An 18,037-nucleotide genomic window follows, 5' to 3' on the forward strand; every position below is an offset into this window, starting at 1 on the left:
TTTCAGAAAACGAAAGACACTGGGAAGTTTCTCCGTTTTAGTAGCCTTGTCCTTAACTAAGATTAACAACACATTGATCACGATGGGACTTGAACACACAATCTCCCGATTTGAAGTCGGACGCCTTATCCATTAGGCCACGCGACCGTTGCAATGTACGCGTTACGCAATAAAACTTGGTTGGCATCAAACAAAATTTATTCGCTAATAAATTATATGTAAATAACAACTGCAGTGCGTCTGTATAAGAATGTAATAATTAATCGACTGGTGCCTCCGTGTAATTTAATGGCCGTTCTGCAGCCAGAAAAATTGTTGTACATAAGCGGCTGCTGGCAAGGATTCACAAACTGACAATGCCTGTAACATGGTTGAAAATGGACAACACATCGATCACGATAGGACTTGAACCTGCAATCTTCCGATTTGAAGTCGGACAGCTAATCTATTAGGCCACAGGATTGTATCAATGTATGCGTTACGCAACAAAACTTGGTTGACATAAAAAAAAACCTATTCCAGAATGTTATTAGCTACTGTAGTGAGTCTGTTTAGAATTGTATTAACTCATCGACAGGTGCCTTTGTGTAATTTCATGCCTCTGCTGCAGCCAGAAGAATTGCTGTATATAAGCGACGGCTGGCAAGGATTTACAAACTAGCCATGCCTGTAACATGGTTGACAATGGATTTTCCGTGGTATTTTTTTAAGAATGCTAGCATTTAATGTATTCATTACAAGTATGTCACAAGCCATGTTACGAAATCCACTTTTATTGGGAACAGCTTTTTCATTTATACACCTGACTCTCGTCTGGCTCACTTGGTGGTAAGCTCGGGTAAAGCTTAGCAATATCGATCATATTTATTCTATGAGCAAGTGCATAGTAATTCCCACGAACGAAACATTCTTATGGTGGTGATACTCGTCTCTCAGCATGAACTCGAGACGATCGGTTGACCCTTCATGGGAAGGTATACAGGAGTGTCAAAACTCCACGTCAGCATATCCCACCCAAGCGTTTAGCTCTTTGGGAGGAAGAAGGGCAAGAATCTTGGACTTTTTACCATCCAGCAGGAAATCATCTTCATCGAGCTGAGAGCAAACAAGTCTTAGCCGCCAGTATACGCCAGTCTTGTAGAATGAATCGTAGTCACCCTTCATATAATATTTTTTACTGGGATTGTAGGGTAGACCCAAGAGCTCTTGCAGTTTTCGATGAATCACCACCGTGTACCCGTCATTGACACGGAGTCTGCAGAGTCCACTTTTCAAGACAAACAGATTAATCTTGTCCTTTGTCCGACTGTTGACGGCAATCGCTAAATCCTCGATCTTGTACAACCCATTCATTATTTCAATTCGAGTGACCCTTTGATCAAGCCCCACCTTACGGATGGTAAAATCGCTATTAGTGAAGAGGTTCAGCCATGTGGGCCGAATAATGAATGATTTTAAAGCGATCCTGGTGTCTTCCCTAGGTAGTCCTCAAATATCGTGAGGTTCTCTATATCCGCGACATACATTTGCTTCATGTTTCCTAAAAGAAAAGATGTGCTCAAGTACGCGCGGTCCAAGGTCGACTTCTCGGTTGCTCATGGAGTATACATGATTCCTAGCAACATGATTCTTTATATAGGGAATGTCGTGAATTTCACGAACAAAATCCTCATAAGCAATAAGTACTTCTCGATTGGTGTAAATCCGGAGATTAACGCGAAGCAGGAGCACAGTTCCAGTAGCAAGGCAGCGGGGCAAGAAAAGGGGGTAGTTGGTGGCACCGACACCCCGATCAGGTCTGCGGATGTCCATGAAAATACCAAGGCTACCGTTATCACATTGGGAGTAGGGCTAATCCTCGCGTTCATCTGGATGAAGAAATAGGTGTAATGTGTTCATCAATATACTAGACTCTCATCAATTCTTTCCCTCACTCCTCCTGTTACCCACATACGCAACAACAATACCAACAACAGCAGACAAAGCCATATACAAGTGCTTTGCCGCGAACTCGACGACTCTCGCTGCAACTCTGAAAAAGAACGATACCACGCTGCCAATGATCCCTGGTAACGCTGCACCTGCTTTGCCTGCTAGGTACTTCAGGAATTTTCCGAGTCTTCCAAGCTGTTTCTGTACAAAACCTTTCCCGCCAATACTTCCTCCTACACCTGTTGTGGAATCTCCACCTGTAACTGCGAGTACAATGGTGGCTATGAGCAAACCAACAGCGGAGACTACGCTAGCTATGGTCAGACCTTGCTCCTTGAACAAGATCTTGAGCTTTTCGATCAAAGTTTTATCATCCCCCGCGATCTTGATCCAGGTGTAGCTAGAGTAGTACACCCTCATGAGTACAGTTGAGGTTTTGCACGGTCAAACCCCTATTAAAAAACGCTGCTTTTAGACCCCGTAAAAATCTGTGACGTCACAGATTTCATCATGCCTCAAATGAGTAAACAAGTCACGTGACATCATGACGGCACTCGACAAAACTGCTGACATCAGCAACAGCACAAATTATTTTGATCCTGGTTGAGGTGTAAAAATCTATAATAAAGAGATGCCTTTCCTATCTGCAGAACAATTTGATGCCTTGAAATCAGAGCACGAGAGTATTATGAAGTGGCGTGATGTTCCCACTGGAATCATATTCAAAATTGAGTATGTTGAAGAGATCAAGACCAAAAAAGGTGATGCAACTGTTATCACATTGATTGATTGTGATGGTGAACGATTTCAAGCATGGGCAACGAGTGTACTGAGAGAAGCTTTGATAGGTCGAACAGGTCAGATGTTCATCAAATCACTGGGAAAGAAACAATCTACGAAGAATCCTGGTCAATTTTACTATGATTACAACCTTGTGGAAGTGGAAGACTAAAAAGTAATCTTTTGTGACTGGAGACAGTCACAAAAATAACGAAAGCCTGGTTGTGCTCAGCTACATAAACAAATGGACAAACTGTGACAAGAAGCTAAAGCCTTAGGTCTCAAAGGGTACTCTACGTTGAAGCGAATAGACCTTGTTGAAGCCATATGCAAAGTCAAGTATAAGGATGCGTCGACACAAACGGACGGACCGTACTGCGAGCCTTGTGCTAAAATTGCGTGGGGGAAAAATCTAGCTCAATATTTGAGGGATCTCGCTAAAAAACGTGTCGTACATGATGGCGACTTGCTCATAGATGAAGATACGGGAGAAGTGATCGTCTAGTATGTTGACCAACATATTAGACTCTGTAGGCGGGTGGAGACTCTAGGTAGCGCTGGCATACTGCGCAGAATGCAGTTTTTTCATAAGCTCATCTTTGGCTTCTTGCCTGCCTTGCGCCAGCAACTCTGCGCGTTCATTCTCGTTGATGGATTTCACAGCTTTTTTCGTTCGTTGTCGGATCTGCTCCTTGAGTATCATGTAGCGCTGTTTTTCCTGCATGATCCATGTAAACTCGTAGTCTGAAATTGTACCATCTTGGATCGCTCTGGAAATCTTATCGTATACAGTGTCTAGCTTCAACTCTGCCAGGAGTTTGATGCATTCGTGCTTGTGCACCTTGTGCTCTAGTCGCTTCGAGGCATTCTTGAGGCCTACTTGGCCCATACCTACTGCAAGAGCCGCGGCTTCAAGACCAATTGCTATGGGGGCTCCGAATCCGGTTGCAAGTGTGGCTATACCTGCTGCGGAGGTGATGACAGTAACAGCAATCATACCATGATCAGCATACCGAAGCCCCATTCCCCAAAGCTTGAACTTTTTGTATAGTTTTTCTCTCTCCTTGATCTCAGCACGCAGGTACTGCTCGATTTCTTCGATCTTCTTGAGCCTGTAGACCTGACTTTCTTGCTCCTGCGGAGCCGCCAGGCGATCAGGCTCATACTCAGGCGCACTTGGCGGCAAAGTTGGGTAAAGCTTATCAGCCATTTATTCTATGAGTAAGTGCATCGTAATTCCGACGAACGAAACATTTTTTTCATGGTGATACTCGTCCGTCAGCATGAACTCCAGTCTGTCTGTTGAACCTTTCAGAGGAACGTAGATTGGAGTGTCAAAACTCCATGTAAGCATGTCTCCCCATGCGTTTAACTCTTTGGTGGGAAGCAAAGCAAGAATTTTTGATTTTTTCCCATCCAGTAGGCAATCGTCTTCATCCAGCTGAGGGCAAACGAGTCTCAATCTTTGGTACACGTCAGTTTTGTAGAAGCTGTCATAGTCGCCTTTGGTAAAATACTTTTTTGCAGGGTTGTAGGGTAGCCCCATAAGCTCCTGTAGTTTTCGATGGATTACCACAGTATACCCGTCACTAACCCTAAGCCTACAGAGTCCATTTTTCAGGACAAACAGCTTAATCTTGTCCTGTGCTTGACTGTTGACGATGGCCGCGATATCCTCGATCTTGTACAGGCCGTTCATTATTTCAATTCGGGTAACAGTCTGATCAGGTCCTACTTTGCGTATTGTAAAATCGTTGTTACTGTAAAGGTTCAGCCATACGGGCCTGATACTTATCGATTTCAGGGCAATTCTCGTGTCCTGCCCTAGGTAATCGTCAAAAATCGTAGGCTTATCTATATCCGTGACATACAGCTGCCTCATGTTTCTTTCTTTAAAGAGACATGAACATTTATAGCTATAACCAAAAGGCAAAATACAAGTCCAATAGAGGTGAATGGCCTCTCGGTGTAATTAATCTAGAGCATCAAGACCTCTACGTTTCTACAGAATCACACATTCCTGTGACCTTCTCGATGTTCACGAAATACCCCATAAAAGTCCCCACTAACCTGTTGAACGACCCCGTAAGTGTAAATTGGACCGGTCAAGCCCTTGGCTACTGGAATATACAAGTTAATTTCGCTTGTCATTGCGCTAGTACCGCCCTGGGTATATCCGCCAAACACTTGAATGGCTCCGTCCCTCTCATCAACAGTATCTTTAAATTCCACGTCTATTACCACATGCGGCGTATCCTAGCGAGAATGAAGGTACCCATGCCATACGATGACGGCTTTTCCCAATACGAGAACCCCTACTCTACATCTGGATATGCCCAGATTTGTCGTGAATATGGTGCCGACCCCAATGCCCATTACAAGTTTAAAGCTCTCATGTCCTCGCTCACAAATGGTAGATGGTGGCCGCAAGTAGATGGTGATTGGGCCAAGTTTATCATGCCTACGAGCCAAGGCCTGACATCGGAAGGCCTGACGAAGCTTAGCGAGAGTATTCGTGTTTACGTGATTATACTACTAGGGTCCCAAGCTGATGCCAAGGCATCCCTTATAGGTTCGGATGCTGACAATTTCACAGCGAGACAGATACTACTACAGAAATTCGAAGCCATGGTACAACGTGAGGAGAACGTAGGTCATGATATCACCGTGTTTCAAAAGGTGCTTCAATATGCCAGGACCCCAGTGAATTTTGCCGTGATGCACCACGTGTACATGCTACCATCCGATATGAACCTGCGTATTGGTAAAATTGTGGGGTATAACAACAACGTCTTGATTGCGCCGGCGAGTGCGATGATTGGCATAAGGCTAGACCTAAACAACAAGCCCATTAACACACAGCCTTTAAAACGAGTCAGACCTGGGCAAGAAATATCGAGGGGTGCCCTAAAACCGGGGTCTGAAAAGATGCCACCGATACCTCAGTCAGGAGATGGAAACCCTCACGAGGACACCAAGGCCACCTTGGTTACTGTGGGAGTATTATCGATCCTAATGTACATTTGGTTGAAGAAATAGGTGCTCATGCTGAGCCGTAGGCGATCTAATTTGTTGATCAACACATTAGACTCGAGCTTCGCGATCTACGATTTTTTGGAACTATGTTCCACGCTGCCACCCTTCCCAACGTAGGCCACAACAAGAGCAGCAGCGGCAGCGATCGCTATGTAGAGGTGTTTGGCTGCGTATTCAACAACTTTTGCTGCCACTCTGAAAAAGAACGAGACAACCGTGCCAATAATCCCTGGTAGCGCCGCACCTGCCTTACCTGCCAGGTATTTCAAAATTTTTCCAGGCCTTTCCAGCTGTTTTTGCAAAAAGCCCTTCCCTGCGGCACTTCCTGCCGCTGCAGCACCCGCTCCTCCACCACCTGTAACTGCGAGTACGATGGTGGAAATCAGTAGACCAACAGCCGAGACGATGCTTGCTATAGTAATCCCTTGCTCCTTAAACAAAATTCTAAGCTTTTCAGCCAGAGATTTATCGCCTTTTGCGATTTTCATCAGCGTTTCCTTAATTGCTTTCAGTTGGCTCTGAGTGTCAGATGATAGTAAACCGTGTGCTTCTCGTACTGCTTCCTTTTGATCTTGGAGTCGTTCTAGATCTTCCCTAGCCCTTGCAATATCTTCGTTCCATATAGTTTGCTGTTCCTCTGATAGAGTCGCAGGTGTAGCCTTCTTCGTCTCAAGCCTTTTCACCTTGGCTTCTGCTTTGGCGATCTCGCTGTCGTAGAAGATCATCTTGTTTTTCAGGTGCTTCAGGTTACCCCTTAGCGTTTGAAGCTCGAAGTTGAGCCCTCTTCTTTCACGCTCTGTGAAGGCTTGCTTTTGCTGAGCCGCTAGGCGATCGCTGGCGCCAAAGGGAGTCTCTTCGATCAGGCTCTCCGTTTCATCAAGGATGTTCTCGAGCAGCGGCATCATTTCGATATCATCGGCCTTCTCTTGCTCCTGCTGAGCCGCTAGGCGATCAACGTGAACAATCTCGTTAAGGAGTTTCTGAGCCATTGCTTTACTACCTTTGTTTGGTGTAGTATAGTCGGTAAACCCCATGGTTCGCAAGCGATTTGTACCTAACCTCCTCCGTATCTCGGCAACGCTCCTTAATTCACCATGCCTTTTCGTGATCTCTATGCCATCGAAAAGAAGCTGGTTTCCCCGTGCCTCAAACTCGTTGTAATATCTCGCGATTGGCTGCCCCAGCTCCTCACCAAGGTGTTCGTAAAGATCGTCGACCTTTGATTTTAGTAGCTCTTCCCTCTGCCTTGTCGTGGTGTCTCGTGCTGAGCCGGATTGACCCTGCTCTTGCTCCTGATCTGGCGTTAGCGTGGAGCTGGCATCAGGCCTACTGAAATCCTCGTATGGAATGTTTTCCTCCGACGTAAAGTCGTCTCCTTCGTATATTGGATTAACCGGCATTTATTTGAAAGGAAAATCAGCTAATAATAAAGCATGAGTAACATATTCGGAACTAAGCTCGATCCCTACGCGGAGATTAAAACGATGATGGCTATGAAGGGGAAGAAGCAGCGTGTAAAGGTAAGTCATGTGCCTAGTATGATTAATCAGAACGAGGACTTGTATGTTGACATTCCCAACATGGGGCAGAACGATGTAATTTTTCCAGGCAGTATCAAACTACTTTTCGATCTAGAACTTACGGGAACAAACACGAAGCGCACTATCGTCAGCAATATAGGTAAATCTTTGGTGCAAAATCTTCGTATCACTTTGAATGGCAACAAGGTGCAAAATATTAGCGATTTCAGCAACCTGGCGGTCTACCGGGACCTACGGCTGCCCAAGTTTGATCGGGAAAACAACTTGATCCTAGAGGGGATCAATCCGAACGACGGTACAATCCGCGCCCTACAGGTAAAAGCGACTGATCATGTAGGCACGGATGAAGAAAAAGCGATCGTCGCAGCCTACGGCAACAACTTTTGCATCCCTATCGGTAAAATGTTCGAACTCACGAGGGATCTGCCGTTCTACCAGCCAGGGCTACACGATAGGCTGCAATTCGTTATACATTTTGCATCATATGGTGACGTTATAAAGGATGCCGGTACCCCAGCTGTTGGAAGCACGGCAGCTAAACCCGCAGACAGTGCGCACAAGATCACTAATATCGCACTAGAGTTTGACAAGGTTAATAACGAGGATCTCGCGAGCGCTATGATGTCACGGTATAGTCGTTTGGCGCTACCTTATGAAAGGGTTCTCCGTAGCAAGGTTGTCACGATAAAAAAGGCTGATACCAGCTACAATTTGCAAATTGATACTCCAGCAAAAAGTTTAAAAGGCGTCTTATTATTGTTCGTAGATCCGGGGAAAGTGAAGGCTTACTCGGGTGCTAACGAGGTCTTCTACAACCCAAAGATCGAAAAAATCTGGATCACTGTCGAGGGTGAGCCTAATGAGCTCTACACGCACGCGATGCTCCCGAAAGATCACCTCGAGCAGATCGTAAACTTATTCGGTAGCCACGATTCAAAGGTGACGATTGGGCAGTTCTTCACAGAGAGATACGCCCTTTTTGTTGATTTCCGAGCATCACTTGATCATAGTCTCCATGGTTCGGGAAGGCCGTTACAGAGATTGTCAGACGGTATAACCTTGCATATGACCAAGAAAGCAGACGGAACAGCGGGGGATATTAAATGCTACGTTTTCCTACTTCAAGATGCTCAGCTGAATATCTTAGATGGGCGTTTTCACAGTGTCGAATATTAAAATAAAGATGGCAACTATCGGTGTTCTTGTGGCTGGTGCTGCGATTAACGCTCTAGCATTCTCGGGGAGTAACTATCTGTTCAGTAAGCTGTCAGGCCATGGTGAGGCCGAGCGTAAAAGGCACGACAAGGCGATTGAACAACAGCAAGCTGCTCAAGCACAGTGGGTAAGAGATCGGCAGGCAAAGATCGATTGGTATAACCATCAACGAGAGCTGAAAAGGCAGCCTGGAGAGAGCTTGAAGGTGCTCGATGAAGAGATGAGGGAGTACTATATCACAACGATCGAGAAGGCGCCTAAGTTATCCGACTTCTACACGCTCAGCAAGCAGCAACAAGACGGTGAGCTAACGTTCATCGTTGGATCCCTAGCCCTCCTTGGTTTTGCAGCGTACAAGTTCGCCTAGACATGTAAAATGTTTTCGATATGTAATTAACATGTTGAAACATATCATTACTCCAGAAGAAGCGAAAAAATTAGGCAGTATTTACTATACCCCTGAAAATTTATGGACTGGTCGGAAGTCTGTTAAATTGCTCGCTGAGCACAGTGGACTACCTAAAAAGAAAGTCGTACACTGGCTATCTCGTCAGTTGCTCTGGCTTAGACATATTCGAGGACCTAAAAGGATTGATTACCCGCATTTTACAATCACAAGGCCTAATGAAATGCACCAATTTGATTTGCTCTACATGCATCATGATCGCCTGTATGGCTTGAAATACAAATATATCCTCACAGGGATCGATGTAGCCTCGCGCTACAAGGTAGCTAGACCACTGAGAACGAAGAAAGCCAGCGAAGTCGCCGACATGATCAAGGACATTTACGCGAAGCCCGGAGGCAAAGCAGGACCTTTACGTTATCCGAAGATCTTCCAGTGCGACAACGGTAGTGAGTTCAAGTCAGATGTGACAAAACTGCTAGAGGGCAATGGGGTCGAGATTAAGCGTGCAACCACCAAATATCATCATACGTTCACAGCCTTTGTCGAGTCCTATAACAAGGTGCTTGCGGAGAGACTGTTCAAGTCCCAGGATGCACAAGAGTTGGTCACTGATGAGATTAGTAGCATCTGGGTCAAGCACTTGTACACCATCGTGAAAAGCATGAACAATACCAAAACTGCCATGATCGGTATGAAACCCAACAAGGCAATCAAGCTAGATGAAGTACCGCTTGCGAAAAATCGCCTGGCGGCTCCGCAGGAGCATGAAAAGCCTTTACCCGAGGACGGTCTTTACTTGTACCTGCTACAACCAAGAGAAGAGCATGGTGATGCTAAGCGACGTGCTACTGACGCCTGGTGGAGCAAAAAGACGTATAGACTCGACCGCATCGAGGCGGCCGTGTCAGCGGAAGGGCGATCGCCTAGCGGCTCAGCAAGAGCAAGCCCGTCTAGCCGTCTGTTGTACTATCTTGCAGGTGGGCTAGAACGTAGTTTTGTGGCAGAGGAGCTCATGCTAATCCCAGAGGATATTCAAGTACCTCCTGAGCATGTCAAGGAGTGGTAAACTTTTCGAGTCAGATTTGAGTACACCTTACAATTCCAGCAAGCTTGCGGACCTCTCAAAAATCTTCAACAACCCAATCCAAAAATGGTTCTGCCTTGGGTTTCTTACACCTTAAAAGGAAGCAATAGAGACCAGGTTCTGTCAGTAACATCGTGTCTGGATGAAGGGGGTCGATATCGACCCCCCTTGTCAAGGAGTGGTAAGCTGACAATATTTTTGTAGCCTCGTGAAGCTACAAAAAAGTTGAGTCTCGCTAGTCTTCGAGCGCAGGCACTCCCAGGTCATACAAATCGTCGCGAGTAAGATCGATGAGTCGAAAGTGGCATTGATACCGTTCTACGTGTCCTCTTCGAATCGATTGAACGCGTGCATCCCGTTAGGATTATCGATGACCACAATCTGTTCACAGTTTGGATAGTTGTCCCTAAGCCATCTCCTTTTGGTGGAGATTTTCCGTCTTTGAACACGTGCACAGTAGTAGGGAAGACGATGGCACTGATCATCGTCTGGTGCAGTATGCTTGCGGTAAATCATGATCGCGTTGTCTTTTCGAGGATCTTGCGCACGTGGAACATGTCGCTGTCGTAGCTCTGTGATTTCTTGCGCTTGTACCGCAAGTTGTCTATCTTTTTCTTCAAGATCATCCTCCAGCACCATAAGTTGTCTATCCCTGTCTTCGAGGTCATCTTCAAGCAACGCCAGGGCTTGACGCTGCTCTTCGAAGGTCTTGAGCTGTAGTTGCTCACGGATTTTTGGGAACATTGTGTTGCAGCAATATTTCCTGAACCTTCTCGCTTTGGGCTGCTGGCTTCCAAACACCAGCTCATACATACCCTCCTCATTGATGTAGTGGTCGTATTTTTGAGAGTCGGATGGCCATTTCACAGGTTCACCCGTACCGGGTGAACCGCTTAGTTGCCACTTGTGAGTGTAATTTTCCTGACTACAGTGGTTGCGAATGGTATTAGATGTGTCTTTTTTGTACTCCAGTGCGCCTTCTACTACTTCTTTAGCACGAGTCCAAGGGCGACCGTTGATGGTTACGGTATGTAACTTGGTATTGTTAAATTCAACTGCTACAAGACAAGACATCTTTCTTACACACGCCAAGGCTCAACCACAGTTTTTTTTGTGATTCGAAAAAAGTCACAAAATTACGAGGTCCAATAACCAACACCAAGCTGAGGAAGCCATGGATATTTTTCGCATAACTCTTCCCCGTCAGGACGGAGCCGCAGGCGATCAATATCCCGAGTAGTGTTGGCTCTCAAAAGAGCTTGATACACAGCTTTAATTACGCTCTCATTATCCATCTTTTCTTATATGTCAAGAGTCTAACCAACAATCTTGTAACTTCTAGGATGCTCCAGTCTTACGTACAAGCAAGCATGCTTGGACTTCTTGAGCTGAGCCTTGATGTTTTCCAAGTCGCTGATCATGTTTGTTTCCTCGTCGACGAGTTTCATGTCTGATCGTTCGTGGCGGTATCACATGAACAACTGCTCTTTTTGCCTTCGAAGGTTCTTCGGCAAGGCGGTATACGACTGCGTTAGTAGCCAGAGACTGTGTTTGCGATGTCTACCACTGATGGCAAGCTCCAGCAAGGGCTGTTGCTTTTTATCCAGGCTATCGTCGGCTATCATATCGTCAACGATAAACAACGTCTCTTCGCCCGCCAGCAACGACGACAGTTTTTGGATCCACTCGAACAGCTGCTCCTTGGGCTCCACCAGGAATACGCAGTCATCCCTCCATAGCGAGGATCTCTCTTGATAGGTCTTGTTCCAGCGGATTGTAGGGCAGAGAATGACAATGTTGTCGAAATGCTGCCTATACTCGTTCTCAAGCAAATCCAGGACACGCTGCGTCTTGCCACAGCTTGTCGGTCCCGTAAAGATTGCCGTATGCGGCTCCTTGACAATGTCTAGAGTCATTTTATTCTGAGGGTATTGCAGCGCTTTGTGTTTGCCTTGGGCAGACATAAACCTTGTAGGGCGCTTACTTAGAGATGAAGCGGTTACCTTTTCTAATGTTCTCGCTTGCCCACATTGGTTGGGTATTTGTATAGTGTAGTCTTCTCGTTGGTCAACTATTTTGGAGGCATCATGGAACGCTTATACCACTCTTGTTTTATCGCGTAATCGTCGAATAATATCGCTCCTGTCATATAGCCAGCGAGCTTCAAGCCGTTCTCCATGTCCATCTTGGCCCCCGGTCTAGAAACTCCCAGAGCCTTTTTCGCGCCTAGCGCCAAGACAATAGTATAGGATACTAGTCTGACAGATTCCCACAAGGAATCGACGACTTCTTTCTGATACTCTTTGCTGCTCATTTATTAAGGTTATCGCATCTTCAAAATGTCGATATGACGCCCTTCCGCTGACACGGTCGCCAGGCGATCGCGTTGCGTGGGTTGAGACGGCGCTGGCGCACCTGTGGAGACGGTTTCAGCAGGCTTCTTACGTATATAATAGACTGCCACGCAAACGGTAAGTACAGCAGGTAGACCTCAAGCGCCATAGAGATATGCACTGTCCGGGAACTTGTGATGACTTGCGACAGATTCCTGACCCTCTTGCGAAGTACTTTTGCCCAAGTTCTTCTGTAAGTCAGCCTTGTTCTTGCGATTCCATTCAGCAAGTCTCTTGCCAGCAGCAACACGACCCTCATTCTTCTTGGTTATGACTTGGTTAGATTGTTCTTCACTCATTTATCTTGTAAGTCGTGAGACGTACAAAAATCATTTCTTTTTTTACATCAAGACGGCTAGATCTTGATCATACAGCTGGAGGCCTTCAAACCGTTTCTGCCAGCGTATCTTATCGCGTTCTTATACAAAGTCCTCACTAAATTACACGCCTTTGGTGGAAAGCGATCAGCTTCTGGTGTCAGGATTACCCAACCGCGTGAGTGGGAGTCACCGTAAATGCTGCACCAATCTGTGTACCGTGCTTTTATTCTGCCAGCGTATCTTTTCCCATTGCTTATACGATCAGTATTTTCACGATTGCTCATATGAAACTTCGAAAGACTGTTCCCCATCTTTTTCTTGCTGTTCGTCATCTCACTTTTCATCTGTCTTGGACACATGCTTCACGGAGAGCTGAGTGTGATTAATGGTATGAGCAGCAATCAATAGTGGCGCTAGAAATTTTCCAAAGGCAGAGTACACAAGGATCCCCAAATCTGCCATGGAGTCCTTGATAATCGGATCTTCCTCGATGTCTTTTTTCAGACCCTCCGCACTATCGAGTTGAACAACATTACCTACGCCCTTCGCGTACATGCCAATCGCATGTGAAGATAGTGCCTTGGTGGTCTTTTCTCCTTTCTCGTGGAGCTCTCGTTGAACGAATTCCGCATACGCTTTTTCGATCACCTCATCTGATGCCTTGTCAGCAAAGCTTTCAGTACATTTCTTCGGCAAGAGATGCTGTTTGCCTTTGCGTATAGCTTCTTTCAAAGCTTGACGTTTTTCGATAGGTTTTTCACGATGTTCAAAAGCTTCTGCTGGTGTGTCTACAACATCAAATATAGCTGTAATCTCGCTCATCTTTATTAGAAGCCTTCTATAACGCAAAAAGCAGAGCACGATCAAGACGTACGGAAGAATTATTGCTATAGTGAGGGCTATGTCGTTCAGCATGTTTTATTTTTCAAAACAAAACCCTCGCAAGGGAACCCTCTGGGGTTTTTGTTGTTGTTTTTGTTGTTGTTGTTTGAACCCAGAGGGTTTTTGATTCTGTGAGTATACCACTCAGAACCTTTGGTTCACCATATCCAAGGTGTTTTTCAGTGCTGTCCTGCTTTGCAGGCTTAGCGTACTTGCTCTTTATACTCTATACAGAATGTCGTGCTTGTACTACGCATTAACGAAACCCACCTTTTAAGTGAGCACTTTCAGAGGCCGTTCCTTGCACTGACATTTAACCGGCATTTTGGCGCAATTTTTCCCGTAGTGGCACAGTGTGTGGGAGAAACCGGGGCGAGACGGCCGCTTTCAGCTAGGACGTGCTCTCGCCCGCGCACTCCTACCCTTCCGCCAGGATCTAAGCCTGCTCCCACAATTTTACTATAATTCGAGCTTCGTATATAAGCTATTCAGTATCACCTTGAGTACTACCTGTGTGAAAATTCACGCATCACCGGTTAGCTCGTTTGGACATCATACAGAAAACCTCTTGCTTATTCAGAAATGTGTTTATCATTTTTGAATGGATGAGGCAAATGAGTTTTATCTTGTTTCTACCGCTTTATACTGAAGAGGAGTGACTCGAAGCTGTGTGAAAATTTAAAATATTTTTCAACGCGACCTACAATTCTAGCGGTACTGTGTGGATGCCATCCTCGAGTACCTTCCGCTTATCGTATAACGCCGAGAGTCCCAGCTTGTTTTGTTCATACGTAACCATCCCCTGGTTGCTCACCCGGAAACCTACGTTTTTCGCAGTGTCAATAGAGCCATTCAACGCGTTCTTATACCTCTCCCATGTCATAGCGTTATGCTTCTTCGACATGCCCTTACAGGAGAATTTTGTGCCCTCTTTCCCTTCGACGAAATAGCACTTGGCTGTCGTGGCAATCATCCTAAACCCCATAAACTCAAGCTTAAACAGACTTCCTGTTCGACTCGAGTATTTATCAGTGACGAGCCAGTTTTTCACGTCTTTGTCGTACTCGTCAAGCAGTTCAGGGCGAACAACATCTCGCAACTCTTCTCCAGAGATGGCAAAATAGGCACTGTCCGTATCCATGTAAATATATTCAAAGTCTCGACGATCCACGTACTTGTCGATGAAGTCATAATAGAACTCAAGCATGCGCAATTTGGCCAGCTGGTACACTGCAATGCCGCACTGGTATGCTCTGTCGATATGCACCTTTTTCTTCCCTTCTCGGATCTCGTAAGCAGCACCTATCTCTTCAAGATCTTCAAGGTATGGCGATCTCATCGCTGCATCCACCTTCTTTTCATCTCTCGTAAAGATGGTGTTCGCGTGTCTCGCTAGGTCCTCGATCATTTTCCCATAGAATGAGTTCCCTTTCAGCTTTGCCGTATCTCCAGCAATACGCTTGTCAGGATCCTTATCGGCTTGTCGTCGTGCATCCGCAATTTCTTCCGGAAACCACGCAAACGGTTTACCTCGTTTGTACTTGATGAACTGGTGAAACGTTGTCACCTTCAGGCCATGGTCGAGGTACCACTTTAGCACCGGAGTGTACAACAAGATCTTTTCAGCTTTCATCAACCCTAGGAGCTTACGTGTGCCTGAAATACGTTTGCGCCCTGTTGCTTTTAGGTACTCGTGCATGTGCTCAGGGATTTGATCGTCGGGTATCTCCTTGACCACAAATAGCGGAGCCATCTCGCTGAATTTGTCATACAGTTCCAGAGGGACCTCGATGTCGACCTGCGCAAAACCGAATAAGCTGCCGCTCTGCACCCCTTCTGTCAACAGTCTGATGTTGTGCTCAGCTGTGGGTGGGTTGATCTTGATCAGCTTCTCCTTCCCACAAGGAAAGTCTTGCATCAACGTACTCGGGAACAGCATGTTCGCGTCAAGCCCCAAAACAGTTTTGCACTTCCGTGGCTCCTGGTAGATATGGGATCTGATACCCGTCACGTCTCTCTCGTGGTACCTACAGAACATGATGGCAGGCCCTCCCACCATGCCCGTCTGCAAGAGCTCGTAGGCCTCATTCTTCGTGCACTCAGTGCAAGCCTTTTCCACCTTTTTGCACGCCTTGCACTTCTTGGAACTATGTTCCGCGTTGCTGTTGAAGCAGTCTTCATTACACTTATGCTTACAAGGCTCTCCTGGAGCGTATAGCTCTAGCTTTGGATTCAGTCGTAGAGACTTGTTCAAGACGTAGCGCATCGACACACCTGGAATGCTTACTGCGCCTTTCAAGATGTCTATCTCGTCGTCGTAGTACTGCCGCCTTGTCTTGTCCACGGCTTCGATGAAAGGTTCCACGTCGGCTAAATTGTACTCACGCAACCAGTCCATCATGGTGACGCAGCCTCGCTTGTAAAACTCTGCACGGAATGTTTCGTACTCATCAAGAGAGAGGGTGTTTTTCCCAGTAAGACTGCTATAGAAGTTCTTGTGCTCCACGGGGCCGACGTGGTTTAGCTTGTCATAGCTCGTCAGCCACTCGTATGGGAACACCAGCTTTTCGAGCTTGCAATCCAGAGACTTGCACCATAGGTCGTAGCTCATGCCAGGAGCTATAAAATTTTTGATATCGATAAATTTGAACCTCGAGGTTGTGAGGAACATGTAGTCGTTGTCTTTCTTCGCCACTTTGATCTTTTTGCTATCGTCTTTGGCAATTTGATCGACAAAGTACCGCTTGATCATGTTCAGGTCATACTTTCCACTGTTGAAACCTATCACGACCACCTGGTTTACCCACTCGTTCCATGCCTTCTGAGTCTTGTCTGGAAGCATGTCAAAATCATCGGGTCTTGGATACATTCTCTCCACGTCTTTCACGATGAGGGCGTGTCTCTTTTCGAGCTGCTCCACAAATCGTTCAACCAAGATCTTGGGATCATCATGCTCCAGGAACGTTGGATCTCCGTTCAGACTATCGTGAATAGCGACGCTGACCGGCACATGCTCCGAGATGTATGTTAGATCGGATGTTTGCCGCTGGTGTAAAGGTGCTAGGAGGGCCTCGAAATCAAACACGATGTAGTGAGGGTAGGGTCGAAATTCTTTCTTGAAGTACCTCTTGGCTTGGGGTGGGCTCTCACACTCCCACACTGTGACGAGGTTGTAGCCAAGTTTTCGGATGCCTTCCCCCTTAGACTTGGTGGTCCTATATCTGTTTATGTTTGCTGTTCCTTGGCAGGGGCATCCGTGCCACTTGCAACCGTCGTACTCATAGACTTTCCTGGTCTGAGGCTCATAGCCGTCTACCTTGTAGACCTCATTTTCTTTCTCCCCGTAGCGTATGACTCGTTCTCCTCCATGCCCACAGAGTGCGTGATGAATGTGCCTTCCAGTTTCCCTCGACATGTGCTCGAGCCATTCACAAGCGTCATAGCTGAAGCCCTCACCGTAAAAGACCTTCTCTGACTTGCTAGGCATGCGCTTGACCTTCTCGCCTTTGCAGATGATAGTCGGCTTTCTTCCTCCACATATCTTCTTATGTCTCGTAAGATCTCCGCTGCTTGTAAACATTTGCTTGCAGGCTTCTCATTCCCATTTCTGTCGTGCCAGTACGTCTAAATCCTTGATGTAGAAACAGTGTCCATCTAGCATACCAAGGTTGATCGTGTCTAAATCTTTTTTATATTGATTCTGACCGTACACAAGTCTCCATAGCGTTTTCCCAGAGTTGGTCTTGGGTTCAAAGACTCTGATGTTGATCTTGAAACGCTTCGCTTTGCCCTCGAAGTCAACGAGCTTCGTAGCTCGTACATCTTCCCTCTTTAGTTTGGGGTTCTCGTAGTACTCGCGTGCTATTGCGCTGCTCTCGTTCTCCACGGTGGTGTACGGCAAGACATCTCCAGACACACAAATTGTCGGTTCTCTCATCCTCCTTGTCAAAGCTGTAGATGCACCTCTTCTTTCGCAACCAGTCTGGTAAAGGTCCACAGCCTAACAGGGGCTCCCTTGTGGAGATGATCTTGATCTGCACATGCTGGAAAACTATTTTCCCTTCGTACGATCCTGGGGTCTCGATTGTTCTTTCTGGTGGCAAGTACGCCTTCCCCCAAAACTCATGATCTCCTAGATCTAATCGCTGCATTTCGCATTTTTCGATAAAGGCTTCGATGTCAGCTAGGCTCGTAAGCGATCCTTCGCTTCCCTTGGTCTTGTGATACGGAGCCGTGCCACCTCCTGCTTCGTATATGGTGCAAGCAAAACTGTAGACTACCTTGACTCTCATGTCTATGTAGGGCGTAATTTTTCGTATGATGGCCTCCGCCAGTGGCTGATTAAGGTTCTTGTTGAACCGCCATGTCTTGACACGATTTCCGTCTTCCAACATCTGTGTGTCATTTTCATCAAAAATATGCTGAATGTCTTCGACGCCTTCGGA

The 18,037-nt window shown here is 46.3% G+C and overlaps 1 protein-coding gene across 1 annotated transcript; it reads right to left on the reverse strand.

Annotated features, from left to right (window-relative positions):
* Window positions 1-13,635: 13,635 nt before the first annotated feature.
* On the reverse strand, window positions 13,636-17,172 carry LOC130613491 (uncharacterized). Its single transcript, XM_057434827.1, has 7 exons — window positions 16,909-17,172; window positions 16,302-16,638; window positions 14,768-16,211; window positions 14,407-14,719; window positions 14,229-14,258; window positions 14,091-14,102; window positions 13,636-13,818 (listed from the first exon to the last, which is right to left on the reverse strand). Exons 1-7 carry the CDS (start codon window positions 17,170-17,172, stop codon window positions 13,636-13,638), a joined length of 2,583 nt encoding a protein of 860 aa, XP_057290810.1.
* Window positions 17,173-18,037: the final 865 nt, after the last annotated feature.

Source organism: Hydractinia symbiolongicarpus, chromosome 11, assembly GCF_029227915.1.
Source record: "Hydractinia symbiolongicarpus strain clone_291-10 chromosome 11, HSymV2.1, whole genome shotgun sequence".
Classification (NCBI taxonomy): Eukaryota; Metazoa; Cnidaria; class Hydrozoa; order Anthoathecata; family Hydractiniidae; genus Hydractinia; species Hydractinia symbiolongicarpus.